The sequence below is a fragment of the Delphinapterus leucas genome, chromosome 17, assembly GCF_059928025.1.
Source record: "Delphinapterus leucas isolate spDelLeu-1000000601 "Yukka" chromosome 17, BTC_Dleu_Yukka2, whole genome shotgun sequence".
Lineage (NCBI taxonomy): Eukaryota > Metazoa > Chordata > Mammalia > Artiodactyla > Monodontidae > Delphinapterus > Delphinapterus leucas.
Window position 1 is genome coordinate 21,526,371 of NC_143145.1, and position 20,737 is coordinate 21,547,107.

Consider the following 20,737-nt stretch of genomic DNA (forward strand, 5'->3'; position numbering starts at 1 on the left):
GGTTTTTTTCCCTTTAAAACAAGCCCAAGAATAAAGTTACATCCAATCAGCGCTTCCTTGGCAAGCACTGCGCGCGCGCCGCTTGCCAGTTCCGCGACGCTAGAAGACCCTCTAGCAAGAGAATCACCTTTGCGCTTGCTCAGTTCGGGACTGCTCAACCAGAAGGCGGGTTCCAAAGAAAAGGAAATGGTCGCTGCGCCTGCGTTGCTCCTTCTGGGTCTTAGGCTGGCTGCGCAGGCGCACAGGTACCATTTTGACCGTAAACATCCTGCCGATTTGAACCGAGGATTTGGGCGGCAGGAAGAGCCGCGGCGTAACGGCAGCCATCTTGTTTGTTTGAGTGAATCGGGAAGGAGGCGGCGGCCGTGGCGGCGGCGGGAGCAGCTCCGAAGCTACAACTCACAAGGGCTCCCCCCCTTTCCCCGCCCCCTCCCCCGACCCTTTTCCCCTCCCCAGGCCACCCAGCCCGCTCAACTCCCGGCGGAGAACAAGGTAAGATAGTCGGCCGACCCCTTCTTTTCCTCCGGCTCTCTTCCCCCCACCCGTTCCCTGCCGTCTTGCCGTCGGGGAACCGGACTCCGGAGGAGGGGCGGGGGGGAGGGCGAGGGAGCCGTCGGCACTGCCTGCGCCCCGGGTCGGGGCAGTGCTGCCACCCTCCGAGCTCCCGAACCGCTGCGCCGCCGCCCAGGCCCCTTGCCCAGGTGCCCACCCTCGGCCGGGACCCGCGCAGCCTGGGCCCGCATCATTGTCTATTGGGTAACAAATGGTTCAGGTCTATTCCAAGGCCAAAGAAGCAGTTACTCGGTCGGTCTCTCGGGGAGACGCGGCTCTGGGCACCGGAGGGCGAGGAGGAGGTTTGAACGAGCGCGCTCTGGGCACCGGGCCGCCTACTCTTCGGGTGAAAATGGCTGTCTGGGAAGACGCGGGAGACGGCGGCGGCGGCGGCGGGCTGGCCGCCCGCGACGCCAGCTCCGAGGGGCCGCAGCCGTCCGCCGAGCGTGGGTGCGGGGGTAGGAGACACGCGGGCCCTGCCATCGCGGCCACGGTGGGGCCGGAGGACGGGGCGGGCCCCTCGCCAGGGACCAGTGTTGCTCCCCCTTCCCCGTTTTTTTTTTCTGTTTTTTTTTTTTTTTTTAAGGAAAATGGTTACGCTGGAGATATCAAATATTGGCTAGACCCATAGAAAACGCGATCAAGGGAAGTTGCCTCTGATTCTTAGGAAATTAGCATAATTGGTTTTCCTCCCTGGCTTTCCTAGCGATTGAGGATATTGAGTGTTGTATTTGGTGCGGGGGGGGGCGTTTCTGACAAATGCCTGGTGTCTCCTTCCTCGCTGAGAAAGGCTTTGAGAATGATCTGCTGTGATAGTGTGCGGTGACACTGTCGAACTGTGCTGCTGCCAGACTTAGCGGCCTTCTTCAAATTTGAAAGAGGGAAACGCTGGAGGGTTTGGCCACCTTACGATTTGTTAGGCTTTCAGTGTTCAAAAACGCGCTTGAGTTTTTAAGAGTTTCTGGTAAAGGCTACTGTTCATCGGCTTCCCTTTGCAAGCGAAAGTTAACATCTGCTCTCCATATATTGTTTAGAATATCATTGAATTCCAGAAACAAATTCCCATTTTCTTCCAACGAATGTAAATGCCAGGGATCTGTGTGGTTGTGCGGAATGTTGAAGACAGGCTGGAGAAGCTTTCCTAAGTTGTAGAGTCATTAAATTACTTTGTTTCATGTTGGAAGCAACTAATCAATTACTTTTAAAAAGGCATTGATGAGGATGTATGCCATACCCAATGATTAAATTATTATCAGTTTGTAGATGAGGTGACAGCAGTGCATAACTCAGTGGACACAATACCTTTTTGTATACAAGTCAGAATTACATTGATAGAGCATAGCTTTTACCTTTCTTGTGTTTATAGAGGCAACGCATTAGTACAATCTAGGATTAACTTTTCTTAAGGATGAGAATTTCTTTCCTGGTGAGTTCCTATTTATTGGAACATAAAGATTCTCAGAAGTTTTATCTCTATAGTTTGGTACAAAGGGAAATTTCTAATATCAGAAATAAAGATTTTGTGGGTTTTGTTTAAATGTTGTGATGTCAGAATTGTTAGGCATGATCATGATAGCTGGTATGTGCTCTGCGGGAGATTTTTTTTCCAAAGGAACTGTTTGTGTCTATAGTGGCATTGTGTTGGGTATGATGTTCTGTTTAATTCTCATAATATTGTTCGGGAAGCATCCCCATTTTATAGATGAGAAGGCTAAGACTCAGATGTTAATTCACTTTTAACCCTTACAAAACAACTGTGGAGGGAGCTGAGTTTGAACCTAGGACTGTCCGATTGTAAAACTCTTCTTCAAAGAACATTAGTATCAAAAGGGAGGGGAGCTCTAGGGTGCAGGGTTGGAAATACCTTCTGTCCCTGAGACACTCCCCAAGCACCCCCAAAGAGATGGTTCCATTCTTATCTGAGTTCGATGTTGATGTTTTCTAAGGTTAGTTATCACTGAATTTCCACCTTCCAGTTTTTTATAGTTAGGGAAAGTGAACTACACAGATTAAGCAGCTTAACATGCTAGTTACTGGCAAAACACTCCCAAAATAATTGTTTTTACTTTGAATAGATGACGTTTGTGTATGCCATAAGTTACAAAAGAAAAAAAAGTCCAACAGTACAGAAGGGTAGTCCTCACTTTCTCACTGGACACAGGTTCCAAAGGTGACCGGTGTCATCAGTTTTGTTTGCACTCCATAGATATTTTTGGCTCATGCAAGTGCATGTTTGTATACATGTATAGAGAGAGCTCTCTTTTATCATTGTTTAAGAGTGCATGGGAATTCTATTGTATGATTGTATTAATTTGCTAAAAGTCACTTATTAAGGGCTAGGTAGGTTATTTCTAATACTTTGCTATTAAAAGTCATGCTGGCAAGGCAACATAGTGTTTAGTTAGACTTGTGGGCTCTGAAGTTCAAGTTCCACTCACATTAAATGCTGGTGACCTTTGCCACATTCCTTATCTTCTCCTTTTCTCCTTTTCCTGGTTTGTAAAATGGGCCAGTATTTATCTTCTAAGACTGTCACGAAGAGGATGGACACATAAAATACTTAGAGCTTAGTAAGTTTTTTTTTTAATTGTTATTACACATCCTCAAATATACTTTTGGTTTATTACTGGAAGTGCAGTTTCTTGCTGGAAAGTATGAGATGTTGCCACATTGCCCTTCAAAGAGGTCATACCAATTTATGCAACCAGTATCCTGCCCTGCTTTTTAACAGATGGGTGAAATATTATAATGATTTAACATCATTGTAGAATCATGAGCTGTAATTTGACTTTGGTTTTTTAGAAACATCTTAAAGAAATCGCCGTTTTTGCGTTCCTGAATATGTTCTAAATTATCAGTCTGTCATTTCACATCAGATTTAAATTACTTTTTAGGATCAATTTTTAAAAGTTGTTTGCTGCTTTAGAAAAAAATTGAGCAATCATGAAATTGGTAAGCTGTGCTTTTTGACCAAATGCAGACTTTCTGCTAAGATCTTTTGTAAAGAATTAGCAAAATTTAGAATCTTTAAAACTTTCAACCAATCTTCTTTAAAGATTGGTTAAAGGTTTGGTATTACTAAGGGAAAAAAAATGGTTTAAAAGGCAACAATGATTACACTTTATTCTTATTTAGGTTCAAGCCAATAGTTGACCCACTGCTGTACATCAGGCTTCCTTTAGTTATTAAGGTGATTTCCTCTTGCTAATTGTTTCCCAGATTAATTTTAGCACCACTCTGCTTTAGTTACTCCCCATCCAATGCCAAGAAAGTGTCCGTTTAGGAATCTCTGCCTGGGCATAGCTGGGATATTTTAGGCATGGTACTCTTGACTAGCAGCTGAAGTGCTGGCCATGAACTGCTGACACCTGTTGAGACGTGCCAGTTTCAATTTCTAAAATTTCCAGAATTTTTTACATGTATCAATTATGAGATCACTTGGTGTATTTCATTTCCTTGTTCATTAAACACTTATTTAGTAGTTGACACGCAGCAGGGAGTATTCTAGGAGCCAAATAGTAAGAGTTTTTTTTACTTATTTGGAACATGACTATCTTCTATAGTGATACTTGGAGCTTATTGTGTATGACAGTGATTGTATTTCTGAGAACATAGAGCTATATTGGATTTCTACAAAATCCTGTAGATTATATTTATAATGCTGTAGAGGCAGCTTAATTTTTATGCTAACAAACTTTAAGGCTTGAAGTAGAAGCGCTGCAACATAGGAGGCTCTCTTTGATTATAGGAAGCAAATTTTGATCTGCTAAGTGGAATAGAAGGTGCACTTGAGGTGTTGTTATTTAATGCTTTTACCTTAGAGCATTTGATCCGAATTCTTCCTAGTTTAGTATTCCTTAGTTCTTTTCTTAACTCCACATTTGAGAGAAAAAGTTCACATCATTAGGCAGTTGATGAAGCCTATTTTATTTTTTTCTTCAGAGAAAATTTTCCTAGTGTGAATTAATGATCCCCTGGAAGCATCTGGTTCAGAGATTGAAAATTCCATTAAGTGATGGAAACTGGAGATGAGGCAAACCTGACTGAATTACTCTTGCACCACCCTCCCAAACTTTTTTTTTTTTTTTTTTTTTGCGGTGCATGGGCCTCTCCCGTTGCGGAGCACAGGCTCTGGACGCTCAGGCTCAGCGGCCATGGCTCACGGGCCCAGCCGCTCTGCAGCATGTGGGATCTTCCCGGACCGGGGCACGAACCCTGCATCGGCAGGCGGACTCTCAACCACTGCGCCACCGGGAAGCCCCCTCCCAAACATTTTTGACAGGCATAAAATCTCTTGCCTGGGATACATTAACTAATATGTATGTATTTTCTGTACCTTATTGGAAAGAATGAGTATAGTTTTTAATTGAAAGTACAATAAGCAAACTTCTCGTTTAAAATTTACAGTCCCTTTGTAAAAACATGAAAATTCGAGTTAACTTACTCTGGGTCTTTTTTCTTAAGCTAATTCAAAAGAAATTGTGCATTCCCAATAGCAGTGTATGAGAAATGGCAGCGTCTCTGTATCCCCACCAGCATTTGCTTCCTGTTGCCATTATGTTTTCTTTTAGCTCCTATAAGAGGTGTGCAGTGATATCTTATTGGGTCTTAATTTGCATTTTCCTAATGACTAGTGATGCTGAACATCTTTCTTGTTTTTAATTTGCCATCGGTATATTCTCTTCCTTGAAATGTACTTTTTTTTTTTTTTGCCCATTTCTAGTTGGATTTTTTTTTTTTCAACTCTTTTAGTTTTGAGAGTTCTTTATATATTCTGGATCCAGGTCCTTTTCAGATATGTGGTTTGCAAATATTTTTTCCCATCTTCTGTCTTGTCTTTGCATCCTCAGTGGGCTCCTTAATGTTAGGTTCTTTTCCTTTATAGGACATGTTTTTGGTACAATGTCTAAAAATTCTTACCAAGCTTTAGATATCAAAGGTGTTCCTTTGTGGTTTTCTCCTTAAAATTTTATAGTTTTACATTTAAGTCTGCGATTTATTTTGACTTAATTTTTATATAATGTGTGAGGTTTGGGTTGAGGTCTTCTTTTTTTTTTGGCCTATGGGTGATGTCTGATCACTCAAGCGCCATTTGTCAAAGACTAAAAGACTACCTTCCTTCTTTGAATTGCTTCTGCATCTTTGTGAAAAATCAGTTGGACTTAATTGTGTGGATCTATTTCTGGGTTCTCTGCTCCATTGATCTGTGATTGATCTGTGTATCTTTCTCTTCACACAGTATTGACTGTTGTAGCTATATAATAAGTCTTAAAATTGGGTAGACTGATTCTTCCCACTTTATTTTTCTTTTTCAAAATACTTTTAGCTATTCTGGGTCTTTTGCCTTCCCTTATGAGTTTTAGAAAAATCTTGTCAGTAGCTATTAAAAAACCTCATTAGAGTTTTGATAGGAGCAGTGTTAAAGTTTCTTTAAAAACTAAAGGAACACTTATCATGCTGTCCAATAACACCACAGAACATTTGTCTTGGAAAAATGAAAAATTAACATTCACCAAGTCTGTGTACACTAATATTTACAGTAGCTTTATTTGAAATAGCCAAAAACTGGAAACAACCGAATGTCCTTCAATAGGTAAATGGCTAAGCAAATTGTGGTACTATAACCACCCCCGTGGAATGCTGCTCAGCAATGAAAGGGAACATACTGTTAAGACATGCAACAAACACTTGGATGAATTTGTATCATGATGCTGAATCCAAGAAGCTGTTCCAAAAAGTCACATACTGTATGATTCCGTTTATATAACATTCTCAAAATGATAAAATTTGAGTAAAGAACAGAGCGGTGGTTGCCAGGACTTAGGAATGGTAGGGAGCAAGGGATAGGTGTGACATAAGTTTTACAAGTTTTTAAATTTTAATTAGTTTTCATGTGTTTTGGGTGTGCTTGAGTTTCTTTCTGTAAAAGCATGACTTACCTTTTTTTAGTGTTACGGACATTTCAGAAAAAATTCAGTTGGCAAAATAGATTTTCTAAAGTTTTCTGTGGAAAAGGGAAAATACATGATATAAGGGAAATTATCTTTTTACACCGTTCACATGCTCTCCAAGCTGGAGTTTTGCAGGCTGCCTTTTTTTTTTCTTAGGTATTAATACATTAGGTTACTAAAAGGAAAATAAAAGAATAACATACTTGTGTTTCTACTAAGACTATTTCAGTCATGAGTTAAATTGTATACTGTATCATTGTCCTGAATTTAGTAATCAAGTGCTTTCCAGATTCCTGAGTTGAGAAAACTATACACTGCTTCATCTTTTTCAGGCTCAGCTTTTGAAAACTGCTTACCTGTAAAATGGGGCCAACCCACTTACTTATCTGCTTGGTGAAATATGAAATGCTTGTCATGAGGTAGCAATTATTATATAATGCATTTAGCTAAGAATCTCAGTTTTTAATAGGGTTCTAAACATGGAAATTTCCTCATTGATTAATATCTGTGCCTGAGTGTTTTTCTTCTTGGACATTCTTTTCTTGTCATGAAGAATATATTTTCTGGCTTTTGGCCAGAAGCAGACATTTTTACAGTTAGTAATCAGGATAGGAATGGAATTAACACTTGATGGAACTTCAAAAAGAAGAGTTTTCTGAAGACAGTTTTTACTTAAAGGAAAAAAACCAAACTAGCACTTTTAAGATGACAATAGGGCATGGAAGTGACCTGACTTGTCCCCTTACCTTTCAGCTTAGCATTTGGGGGGATCTTTTCTTACCTTCTCAAAATTAAACAATAGATTGTTTTTTATATGCATACTATACTTCACTCAAGCCTTTCATAGTTTTCATATTTAGAAGAATAGGAGACTTTTATTTTCAGGTTTCTTGTATGTCTTGATAAATAATTCAGTTCTCATGTGGTGTTGTTTGCATTAACTTTTTGTCCCCTTCAGGTTTCCTCCTGTTTCATAGTCAACCAGAACAATGTTCTACGCACATTTTGTCCTCAGTAAAAGAGGGCCTCTGGCCAAAATTTGGCTAGCGGCCCACTGGGATAAGAAGCTAACCAAAGCCCATGTGTTTGAGTGTAATTTAGAGAGCAGTGTGGAGAGTATCATCTCACCAAAGGTATGTTTGATGTTGATATTTTTATTCACTTTGTTGATTGTTCATTGATGTGTGAAATAGAATTCTATAAAAACAGCTTCTTAGGTAGGCACCCATGTATATTGGAGGTAAAGAAAATCCATAGCCAGAGTTTCAATTTGATACTCTCTTCTCTTTAAAAATTCTGTTGAGTACACAGATATCTTCATTTGCCTCTTTCAGTGGCAGATAAGCATGGTCGGGCAGTACCCAAATATTTTATATTTAACTTTCTAGATGTTTTTTATACTAAATATGTGTATAGGTATTCCTGATTGAGGAATTTACAAAGTTTTCAAAATAAGGACCCACTAATTAGAAAATGTTGCAGGGGCCAGATCTAACTATTGATACTTTATCCACGTAGCAAATAGTATCCAGAACACTTGCTCCACCTCAGCTTCCCAGGCCTACTTGCTGTTTCTTGAAGATACCAGAACTTTTCCCCATCGTAGAACTTTTGTACTTGGCCATCTTTCCCTAAATATTTAATTACTGTGTTCCCCTAGAATGGAAGCCTCATGAATGTCCTTACCTTATCTGCCTTGCTTACTACTCTGTTTCTAGAGGAGATTTTATTGATATCCTCTGAAACTTCTGAAGCAGTGGTTTCCACCCTTGTATTTCACAAATAGTATGACTTAATATGTGTTTTTTGTGTTGCCAAGGAAAGACCATTCAAACAAACAGTCACAATTATAGCTGCTAACATCATGAGCATTTCATTGAGGAACAGACAGGTTGACTTTAAAAATGTATGAAGGGCTAATCTCAAAATAAAGGTATAGTCCTTGAATATAATTTTTATATATTCACATACACACACATATCACATCTGTGTTTTAAAGGTCCTCTCCTGGGCTTTGTATTTATGCATATGCATACACACATACATGTACCAGTTTTCCTATTTTGAAAGCATTCCAGGTTGCAGCTCCCTGGATCAGCATTGGGAGCTCCTCTTAGAATTAACAGTTTGGACAATGCTGGTATAGTGTGTTAAATAAGAGTAGTTCTTTACTGCTGAAGGAGCAAGGGGATCCCAGGGAATAAAGGTGGGATGTAGCAGAGACTTGTTCAGAAAAGTTTTCTGGGAAAATAAATGTTTCACAGGAGAGAAGTGAAAGTTTGTATTTGGAATTAGAGTAAATTATAAAATTTCTATCTGTATATGGAAATTCAACTGGTTTTAGAGTTATAGTGTAGAATTTATTGGTGTTAAAGATGTTTCTATTATGTTATTTCTAAGACAATACTAATTAGAAAACTTTACAAACAGGGGAAAATGACCTGTAGTTCTACCACCTAGAGAAACCTTTAGTATTTTGCTATGTCTTCTAGACTTTTATGGGTGCATGTGTTATACATGTAATTTTTCTCCTTTTTTATGCATGTATAAAAAAACTGCACTGTAAGTTTTGTAACAGGACTGCATTCAGGAAAAGCTCTGTTCATAACTCTGCCATCATTTTTAATGGTTGCATTGTACATTGTCATAGTCTTTTACCCACAGAACTTAAATACACAAAAAAACCCAGAAACACAACTTGACCAAAATTGAAGTGAGGTCATTTGTGTTTTCATAAATTCACTGTAGAAATACTAATGTGTATGGTTATGGGGAGCTGCTGCAGACACTCTTGGGAATGTTTTAATAAACGGCATGTGCACTGCATTACCTTTATAATATTCAAAAAGCTCTGAATTCCAAAACACATTTGGCCCCTAGGACTTCATATAAAGGATTATGGACCTGAAATTTATCATTTTGATTGTGTATGATTTGTTTGACCAGCTTCTTTGGGAGGGAGGGAAATAATCCATATTTTTTCCAAATTTTTTGAATTTAATTCCTCTGGTCTGTATAATGCAACCATTAAAAATTATGATAATGCTATGAACAGAGCTTTTCCTGGCTGCAGGCTCATTACAAAACAATATAATACAGTTTTTTGTGTACACGTGCACACAAAAAGAAAAATTGTGTTTATGCATATATAAAAGCCTAGAAGGCATATTAAAATATTACTAAAGGTTTCTCTAGGTGGTAGGATTACAAGTTTTTGTTTTCCTCTTTTTAAAAAACAGCCATTTAGTAACTGTTACTTGTAAAATCTTTTGTTCTCTGTCTTTCCTTGATGTTTAGGAATATAATTATTGGAGCAGGTGATATACTTATTTTAAGATTTCTGATGTACATTAACAATTGTTCTGTGGGGAAATTGCACCAGTGTGCACTGCTGGTCGAATTGTTTGAGAAGATGATATTTTCTTTTTATAGGTCTGCTTACTCAGTTAGGTGAATGGAGAAAGGAGAAATTGAACTCTTTTCTTGAAATTGATATGTGTGGCTAATCTTTAACATCCATAAGCAAGTATTGAGGGTGATTTGGCTTAAAAGGATAACAAACTTTTTCATAATATGTGCAGAGTACTTTGTACCCCATTAGGGACACTACAACTTTAAAAACCATTTCTAAGTGTGTTTTTATTTGATTGATTGATTTTGTTTTATTGTGATAGAATGTATCACAATAGATATCTCCACAGGGTGAACTGACCTGAAAATTTCTAATGTCTGCTTTTGTTGTGCAGTTCTTGTGGTGAAATGTTGGTTTAGTCGTTTAGAACAAGTGGCAGACAAATTGCTCCTTGCAGCTGCATGCGTTCTCTCTCCCCCCTTCCCCTCTCCGTCTCTGGTTGGAACAGCCCCTCTTAAATCCCTGCAGATCAGAGTTTTCCTTGGATGTATAGCCTGTGTTCTTGATTATACCTCCACTCTTAACATGAGCTAGTTCAACAGCAAAAGTGCCACACCTCATTTTACCTATTCCGGGACTGAACTCTGAACCAAACTAATCCAGAAAGAAAGACTTGGCCCAAACACCACCTTTTTATTTAATGAGGTGACTACTTTATTATCTGCATTTTTAAGAAATTTACTTTGAGGTAACATTGATTTATAACATTATATAGGTTTTATATTTCTACTTCTGTATACCCCACAGTGTGCTCACCACCAAAAATTTAGTTTTCATCCATTACCATACAGTTGATCCCCTTTAGCCATTTTGCCTTTCCCCCATACCCTTCTCCTAAGGTAACCACTACTCTCTTCTCTATCTCCATGTTTTTGTTTAAACACCACCTTTTACAAGTTGCTAATTCTGGACAAGATAATGGCATGCCAAGATTGGGGGTTTTTTCCCTCCTTTTTTCTTAGGTGAAGGTGCAGTCAGCAGTAATTTTGAAGTTCCTAAGACTACACCATAAAGGGAGATTTTCATTTTCCATTATGAGCAGTATTTTAATTGGGTATTATTTTTCATATCAGGGATTTATCATCAGATAAGTCCTAGATTTAGTTATAAATTTATTACAGTTTTAGATACTTAAGAATTTGTAACACTAAACTTTATAATTTATGCTGTTATGAGATGTGACCATAAATATAGAGCCTGAGAGTTATTGTAAATAGGATTCTAGACTGCTATAGAGAGTACCCATATTAAATAAAACAACACATTGTATTTGTAAGTTATAAGTAACATAGTGTACTAAGCATAATTTAATTTAAACTTTAAGCAAATATTTAACAGCTTTCTTTGCTACTTAAAAATTTGATGTTTTTATGGTGTTATCTGGAAAACAATCTGGTAAAGTTGAGCTCATGTTTTCTTGTTCTTAAAAAAAAAAATTCTTATTATAACCAGAGGAATTTTGAATCATTCTATTTAGATTGGGTATTTACTTCCCTCATTCTTTCCCAACTACTCTGTCTCATCCCACATACTGGATCCCCCTAAGCACTGATCAAGATCTACCTTGATAAAATACAGGCTGAGGAATGTATTTTCTTGTGAAGAAAGATGGATACCATTATCCTTTATCAGTTAGTATGCTTTCGAGTCAGGTAATAAAAACTCAGTGAAAAGTGGCTTAAACAATAAGGAAATTAACAGTCTTATTTAACTAGAAGTTTAGAAACAGGAAGATCTAGGTTCAGCAGTTCAAAGATGTCATCCAAGGACTCACCTTTCTTAGTTTAGTGGCTTCTTGTCCTCATGCAGACGGCCTTGCAGTTACGGGGGGTACTGCAGGCAGCTACAGGCTCCACCTACTCACAGTGCAGGAAGGGGAGAAGGAAGGGAGGGGTGTTCGTTGTTTTGTTTTGTTTTAATTGGGAAAATCTTGCTCAGAAATTCTCTGACCTACTTGACACTTCTCGTTGGCTGAACTGGGTTACATGCCTGCTCAAAAACAAGCACCAGCAGAGAAGAATGAGACAGTCATCCTTCAAGACTGGGGACATTTCACTTTCCAAATAAAATCAGAGTTCAGTTAGCCAGCAAGGAGCAATGACTCTAGATTGGCAACCAAAAGTGCCACATACTTCTTAATGTGCTAATGACAACAGTTCATGGATTGCCTTAATACTTGCTTCATAGCTACCTTCACATCTATATTCATTCATGAATTTCTGCCAGTCTATTCTTTGGGTATACTCAGGAAATTTACAGGTAAAGGCAGTGAGAAATAAAATATACATGATTGTGAGGTAACTTCAAATAAATGGTTAAAAGTATGGAGAGATATAAATTGCCTATGAATTGCACAACATACAAGCTTTGAAGTAGTCTCTAAATCCAGAAAATTAACTTTATAAATTAGAGTAATGTTAATTCACAGGTGAAGATGGCACTCCGAACGTCAGGACATCTCTTACTGGGAGTAGTTCGAATCTATCACAGAAAAGCCAAATATCTCCTGGCAGACTGTAATGAAGCATTCATTAAGATAAAGATGGCTTTTCGGCCAGGTATTGTTGACTTTTTTGTTTTGTTTTTAACTTTGGAGTTAATCGTGTTTAGTTTAAAAACTGCTAAGCAAATATGCTAGATGAGCGTAGTTTGTTTTGTTTTAATTGCAGTACAGGGAACCCCTTCAAAACGGGGCAGAGCTTAGAGAGGCAGTGTTTCAAGGGAGAAAACCGATTTTATTTTTGTTCTACATATGGAATTATGACAGTTATACCTTTTTTGTTAATCCTTTGGAGTTGCCTTTTTCTTTTAACCCCTTTTTCAGCAATCATCAGAGGTTGAAGTGTGGAAAACTAATTCTTCTGTGATTTTTAAAAAGCTCAGGAAAGAAAATATTAGAATTTTAATTTTTTCCTGAATAATTTTAGTGTATTCTTTTTTTTTTTTTTTGTGGTACGCGGGCCTCTCACCGTTGTGGCCTCTCCCGTTGCGGAGCACAGGCTCCGGACACGCAGGCTCAGCGGCCATGGCTCACGGGCCTAGCTGCTCCGTGGCATGTGAGATCTTCCCAGACCGGGGCACGAACCCATGTCCCCTGCATCGGCAGGCAGACTCTCAACCACTGCGCCACCAGGGAAGCCCTTAGTGTAGTCTTAAAATCAAATTCATTTTTAGCTTAAGTTGTTGAGACTTTATTAAATGTTCTCTATAGTTCTTCGTTGTTGTTTTGTTTTAGGTAATAGTTGATTCTAAATTGGACTTTAGCAACCAAACTTGCATCTGCATAGATAATTACTATTGTATAATTTTTTAAAGCATTGACAAAATTTTATTCTGATTAAAATAATCTCAGTGTGTAGGAGAGATGCCTTATACCATAATTTCTACTGTTGTTATATTCTTATAGTTCCATTTATTTTAATATATAAATAGTGAAATCTTTGAGATCTAAGATTTGGTTAAAAGTAAAATATTTAGGCGGGGGCCATGACACTTTAGGCAGAGGCCGATGATTTCTTATATGTGGCTACTAAGTGTATTTTGCTTAAATAACATGTTTTGTTTCTTTTTATCTTCTAAAGCAATGCATTTTTATTATAGACCACTTGAAAAATATAGGGGAAAATGTAAAGAAAATTGAAATAATTTAATCCCACTTTCCTAAAATAACCAGTTCCTCTTAACATTTGGGGTATTTTTTTGCAGCCATTCCTTTTCCTCATAAATTTCATGCTTATTTAGAAAACTGTTATTAATATTTATTTACTTGTTGATACGTCCTTTCAAAGACTTCTCAGTTTAATGCATAATTAGTGCTTTGACCTCTTGTAACACAAGTAATGTGGCTAATGATTATTAAAAAAACAAAAGTACTTGAGCTTCAGTGGTACTTTGCAAATATTATCAACCCTTCTGGAATATAACCTTAAGAAATTATACTGACTTTTTTTTTTTAACATCTTGTGTTAGTTTCTGCTTTATAACAAAGTGAATTAGTTATACATATACATATGTCCCCATATCTCTTCCCTTTTGTGTCTCCCTCCCTCCCTATACTGACTTTACCTTCCTTGACCCCTTGATAATCTTTGGTGTAGCCACAGGTCTTCAAGCTTACCGTTTCTTTTCCAGGTGTTGTTGACCTGCCTGAGGAAAATCGAGAAGCTGCTTACAATGCTATTACTTTACCTGAAGAATTTCATGATTTTGATCAGCCATTGCCTGACTTAGAGTATGTCTCTCTCTGTCTCTTCTTCTTTTTTTTTTTTTGACTTGGGGTGCAAAAAACATTATTGGCTTACAAATGCATAGTTTTCTTGGGATGTTTTGACATTGCGTTAACATGTAGCTAGAATGCGTGTGCTTTCATTTAGGGTAGCATATAAATATGAAACACATAACCTAGAAGTGTTTCTTCTATAAGATCATGTAGAAGATGCCAGCTTTAACACAGCTAAGAGAATTCTGATTTGTTTAGACCATTGTGTAAACTGAACAGCAGTCTAGCTGTTTGCTTTACATAATGATATCAGTAAAACTTGAACTGTTGCTTCATGATTTTTTTCAGAGGTATATACTAAAGTCATCTACCAGTTTATCATCTTGGCCAAGCTATACTCAGCCACAATTTTTGTTTTCTTTTTTTAATAAACATATGAGATAACTTTCTATAAAGAGCAAGAAAGGGTCATTGTCACACAACATTTAAGAAGAGAAAGTTGTACAGAGATGGCCATTACAGCAGAATACTGTGGTATGTTGTTTCCCTCAAGTCTTCAGAATTCAGCTATGATTACCATGACAGGGAAGTGACTGTCACTTTCCAAATGATTGAGTAGCACAGTTATCCGAGAAACCCTCTACACCAATCCCCATTTATTTTTTGACAAATTTGTCTGCTCTTTTAAAAAATGATCTTTGACTTTTAATTATAGGAGTAAATTTATGATTTATTTTGCATTTATTGTGTTAATTAGTGCTAGGCACTATTTGGCTGCTTTACTTTTTCCTCCCTTTCTTTATACTCCTATTTTATCTTTAAAATATTCTTGTGGAATTTTTTAACATAGCTAAACAGTAGAGAGATTAGTAAATATTATGAACCCCAGGTACTGATCATCCAGCTTCTTTCATTATCAATATATTGCCAGTTTTATTTCATGTGTACCATTGGCCCTTAGACAGGTTTCACCTGGGAGGGTCTACTTATGTGCAGATTTTTTTTCACTAAATACATGCTACAGTACTACACAGTCTGAGGTTGGTTGAATTAGTGGATGCAGAACCACAGTTACAGAGGGCTGTCTGTAAAGTTATATGTGGATTTTTGACTTCAGGGTCAAAATCCCTAAATCCCACGTTGCTCAAGGTCTCAGCTGTATTTCCCCAATTGACCTTCTAACAATGGATTATTTTAAAGCAAATAACTATTTTATTTCATCTGTAAATACCTTGGAATGTATCCCTTTAGAGGCAAGGAATTTTTAAAACAAAGCCATAACACTACCACAGTTTTTTTAAAATTACAATAATTCTTTAATATAATATACAATCAGCAGTCAAATGCCCCCAGTTGACGCTTAGGCTCCCCCCGCCCTGCTTTGTTTCAGCTACGGTCTGTACAGAGTTTCCAGCCTGCATTTGGTTGATATGTCTCAGAAGTCTCTCATAAGAACCTGTAACAGAGCTACATGTTTTTTGTGTGTTTGTCCTTGCCATTTATTTGCTGAACAAACCTGGTGATTTGTTTGGAAGTATTTACATTCTGAATTTGGTCGATGGTATTCCACATTTGTACTAAACAGTCTCAGAAAAGCCAGTAACTTCAGTGTTCACATAGCCTGTAAGTTGCAGGGCCCTGATGAAAACCCATGCCTATCTAGCCCATGCATCCTCTAAGTTTTTGCGCTGTATACCATGTTGCCTTATGTAGTGATTTCAGCATATTATATTTTGCTTGCTGGTCATTAACAGTTTTAAAATTTAAATACAAATTAACTTCCACATCATTTAGATTCTTGGATTGTATTTATTTAATATTAAATATTTAGGCTCCATAGGTTGTATGTATGGTTTTTTTTCTTGCTTATATAAAGAATTGAGATGTGTGTTCCCTTATAAATACATTACAATGAGACTTGAGACTACATTGTATTTGAAATTCTCTTAAAGTGACATCGATGTGGCCCAGCAGTTCAGCCTGAACCAGAGTAGAGTGGAAGAGATAACCATGAGAGAAGAAGTTGGAAACATCAGTATTCTACAAGAAAATGATTTTGGTAATAGAGAAATCATTAGCCACTAGCTATAATGTTAAAATTATGTTATGTAATATATTTAGGGTAACCTAAATTTGGATCTTATATTTGAATTTTCTCATTATGCACCAGAATCAGTTTATGAAATATAATAAAGATTTAAAGTTTAAACTAGATGTTTTAATATTCAAAGATAAATAAGACTTCAGTAAGCAAATGTGACATTATAACTAAAATAAATCATTAGCCATTTTCTTTTGATTCGGTGATGTTTCTAACTTTTTTTCAACTAATGACCAACTAAAATTTGTTTAGGTGACTTTGGAATGGATGATCGTGAAATAATGAGAGAAGGTAGCGCTTTCGAGGATGATGACATGTTAGTGAGCACTGGTGCTTCTAACCTCCTATTAGAGCCTGAACAGAGCACCAGCAATCTGAATGAGAAGATTAACCATTTAGAATATGAAGACCAATATAAGGATGACAATTTTGGAGAAGGAAATGATGGTGGTATATTAGGTAAGTCACAACAAGGTGATTATTCTAACATAATTTCTTTATTTAGTTGCGGGGTTTTAGAGCAGTTGCTAATTCTTAGTCCTGAGCAGCTCTCTAGGTATATATGTGCAAATTGTCACCAGTTGGTTCAGTAAAAGTCTTCTGTAAACCTGTAGCCTAAAAATGTTTTAACAATACCTGATTTTGTTTAAAACTGCTTGTCTTGGAGTTTTAAACTGCTTGTCTTGGAGTTTTACTAATTCTTCGAAGTGCTCTATTTGTGTTTAAGTAAATATATGTTTTAAAATTAAGATTTTTTTCATATGTTAAGTGTTTTATACTTTTGTATACTACCTTGAACAGATGCATATTGAATACAGATTTAATCCATTTTAACATTATTTTTCCAGTGATTGGCTATTGTTCTTTTAGCATTTCTTTTTCAAATTGTAACTAAATTACATTCCCTATTTCAGATGACAAACTTATTAGTAATAATGACGGCGGTATCTTTGATGATCCCCCTGCCCTGTCTGAGGCGGGGGTGATGTTGCCAGAACAGCCTGCGCATGATGATATGGATGAGGATGATAATGTATCAAGTAAGCATTTCATGTTCAGTGATCCTGGGCATGATGGATGGCATCCAAAAAGATACTTACTGTAGAAGACCAAAAACTAAAAGTTTCAGCTTTTAATAAGCTGTAAATCTCCTTAAAAACAGTGCTTATGATTGGATTGAGTCTCTTTAACCCTGTGTTCTGCCCCCTTTTTCGGGCACTAGGTCAACTGGAGAGACCTCCTTATAACTAGAAAAGTGTTTTTCTTTGGAACCCGTGGGTTTCTTTCAGTTACTCAGAGGGATTTTTTTTCCCCTCATTTGCTGGATATATATTATTAAATAGCCAAGCCTTTTGTGACCAAATTTCTGCTTTTATAGTGGGTGGGCCTGATAGTCCTGATTCAGTGGATCCTGTCGAACCGATGCCAACTATGACTGATCAAACAACACTTGTTCCAAATGAGGAAGAAGCGTTTGCTTTGGAACCTATTGATATCACTGGTGAGCAAACAAACTTTTTGACTTAGAACTTTTTCTAGTTCTGGCTCATGTCCACTAATCTGCTGCTCATTTTAAATATAACTAAACTTCTTTTCTCCTTTGTTAGTCATCTATAATGGAAACTTTAATTCACTTATAATTCGAATATCTTACAGAGTATCTTCACAAGTTGCTGTGAAATAAAAGTATGGAACAAGCTTTCTGCTAATAAATATCTTAGTCTTTGGGGGTTACAAAAATGCCAACAGGTCACGTGTAACAGAAAGCATTGCAAGCCATTTTTCAGTAAAGTACAAGATTGACTGATCAGTTATCTTCCAAAATTCTAGATTCTGTGTATGGTTTGGGCTACAATCTGGGAAAATCTAAAAATACTTTTAACTGGAAACATCAAAGGTTCTAAAATCAGTATTTTTCTTATACTGCTTATTAAGAAGCACAGCAAAGCATATTTAATTGGGGGGTGCTGCTTCTGAGTAAAAGAGGCAGTATGTAATTTGGATGTGAAACTTTAAAATTTCTAGATGGTGTATGGATACAATGGGGTAGAATACTTTAAGTCATTTACAGTATAATTCAAGTTACTGTTATTACTTCTAAGTAAAACAAGATTAACTTTTTGGGTTTCCTACTTAGAATCTGATCACCAAAAATTCTGATTTGGGCTTCTGGTTTAAAAAGAGTACTTACTGTGTAGCTGTATTTAGGAACTAAAAATATAAAAATGAACAAGTCTTTATCCTCGTGGAACTTAAATAATAGGGGAACATGGGTAATTAATTATATACTATATTATTGACAGATATTACAGAGATCTATAAACAAGGTAAGAGGGACATATACTGCAGTGTTTAAAATAGGATAATTGAGCTTAGCCAGCTGTTACAAAAACTTGAACTTTCTAATTTCAAGGAAGGGAACTCAGTAGCTGGAGGACAGGACCTGGACAGAGGCTGTCACTGTATAACATCTTTTTGAATCTTGAATTTTGAAGCACATGAATATTTTAAAAACCTGTGGGGTATATAACATGTATGACAATGAAATCTTGAGGAATTTATTTAATACCATGAGCTTTTCTGTATCTTAAGAAATTGAGATAATGTTACCTCTTTGTAAGAGTTCAGTAAGGATTAGGAATGAGGATACAAAAAGTGTACAGGATGGAGCTGGGTTCATCTGACTGCGTTTGGGCTTGTTTCACTTTATCACGCTGCTTGTGCAGCTGCCATATATGAATTGTAACTTTTCCAGTAAAAATCATAGTAGTTGCAACCTTTTATGGAGTCCTCAATCTATGTCAGACATCATACTAAATATTTTACAATCCCCTATAAGTGGTTGGCCATATTTCAAATGAGAAAATGAAGAGGTTAGCAAAATGAAGGTAACTTTTCTTAATGATCACTCACGTAATAAGTGGCAGAACCTAGGACTCGAGCCCAACTCTGAACCAAGTGTGATGTGTTTACAATATAAAGCTACATGGGCAAAAATGAATTGGCTCTTGCCATTATTTTGCTCATTTTGTGCTAAAAGTCAACATTCATTCATTCAGCAAATTTTTATTGAACACCTGTTGTACGCTAGCCTCTATATGGTACTTGGGAAACATCACTTAAAACAGATTCTACCCTCATGAAAGCTTAACTTCTCTTCAAGGTATTTAGAAAAGCAGGAATATAGAGACCAAATCTGGTAGTTGTATGTTTCATGCTGGCCTCAGAAAAAATGACCTTATTTTCTTATATCATGCCAGTCAAAGAAACAAAAGCCAAGAGGAAGAGGAAGCTAATTGTTGACAGTGTCAAAGAGTTGGATAGCAAGACGATTAGAGCCCAGCTTAGTGATTACTCCGATATTGTTACTACTTTGGATCTGGCGCCACCCACCAAGAAATTGATGATGTGGAAAGAGACCGGGGGAGTGGAAAAACTTTTCTCTTTACCTGCTCAGCCTTTGTGGAATAACAGACTACTGAAGGTAATATAGTTTGCAGAATTTTAAATTTCATATAGATTTTGATCATTTTTTAAAATAAACTTTAAAAACTTTTGTTTGAATCATTTTTGATCAGGTATTGCTCAGTGATATAGCATCTTCTCTTTTTTTCCCTCCCTTAAACAACAGTATACTGAACATAAACCTGATCTGAAAGATCATGATAAGTGACACCTGCATTTCTAAAAGATGTAGAATTAATCTTCACTATTCTAAAAAGCCACTGATGTTTTTAATAACAGTTCTCTCAACTTTCTATGATACGTTACCACTTCTGTTGCCTTAGTGTGTACTGTGGTTCCAGTCTGCAATCTTTAGATGTTGCTTTCTGGCTAAAACAAGGGGTCGCTCTGCTTTTCCCACAGTACAGAAATCTGGCTTTATGAGAGTTTTTTTTCACTTACAGGCCCTTTCTGTACACTCACTTTAGGTTCCAGACTATTCTAAAGCAAAGTTCTGAGGCATCATAGAACCAATTGATTTTTACTATAAGGTGTTTAAAGCAGCAAGGCTTTGGTAAAACTGCTGTATATTGGAAGCACAATCGTAGAATCATTTGGAAGAAGGTTTTGAAGTGGGTTATTTTTTTTTGGCTCAGTTGTCTCATTGTTAGGAATTTTTCTTAAGGAGTAATTCAAAATATGGAAAAAGCCACTTCTATAAAGATGTTCATTAATTATTATTTACAGTTAAAAGAAACTTAAAATATTGAAGAATCATTCAAGTGTGGCATATATATACACGCACATATATATTTACTTCCACTCAGTAGAATATTCAATCATTAAAAATACTAGAAATGATACTTAATGAAATTACTGTACAATATTAAGTGAAAAAGGCACTATGCAAAGCTGTTGGGTATGATTTCAGTTGTATTGTTTTAAGTGTATGAATATGAAAATAAACTGCAGGTAAATAAATTTAGAACTTTAGGGTTATCTCCAAGTTATGAGACAATGGTTAAAAATTTCATTCTCAACTTTTCTAAAATTGCAAG

The 20,737-nt window shown here is 36.9% G+C and overlaps 1 protein-coding gene across 5 annotated transcripts in view; it reads left to right on the forward strand.

Annotated features, from left to right (window-relative positions):
• The first annotated feature begins 285 nt into the window (after nucleotides 1-285).
• The window catches only part of RAD21 (RAD21 cohesin complex component), a 28,253-nt gene continuing 7,801 nt past the window's right edge, over nucleotides 286-20,737 (forward strand). The window contains exons 1-10 of one of the 5 annotated variants that reach the window (XM_089898800.1): nucleotides 287-492; nucleotides 6,836-6,922; nucleotides 7,462-7,636; nucleotides 12,344-12,473; nucleotides 14,047-14,146; nucleotides 16,087-16,193; nucleotides 16,488-16,694; nucleotides 17,150-17,275; nucleotides 17,614-17,736; nucleotides 19,496-19,719. In XM_089898800.1, the coding sequence (XP_089754926.1) occupies nucleotides 7,493-7,636; nucleotides 12,344-12,473; nucleotides 14,047-14,146; nucleotides 16,087-16,193; nucleotides 16,488-16,694; nucleotides 17,150-17,275; nucleotides 17,614-17,736; nucleotides 19,496-19,719 (1,161 nt within the window). In that variant the 5' untranslated portion in view covers nucleotides 287-492; nucleotides 6,836-6,922; nucleotides 7,462-7,492. Of the gene's footprint in view, nucleotides 493-1,305; nucleotides 6,923-7,461; nucleotides 7,637-7,656; nucleotides 10,561-12,343; nucleotides 12,474-14,046; nucleotides 14,147-16,086; nucleotides 16,194-16,487; nucleotides 16,695-17,149; nucleotides 17,276-17,613; nucleotides 17,737-19,495; nucleotides 19,720-20,737 lie in introns of those variants that run through there. The other 4 variants (XM_030764066.2, XM_022555576.3, XM_089898799.1 and 1 more) reach the window with 4 other exon arrangements.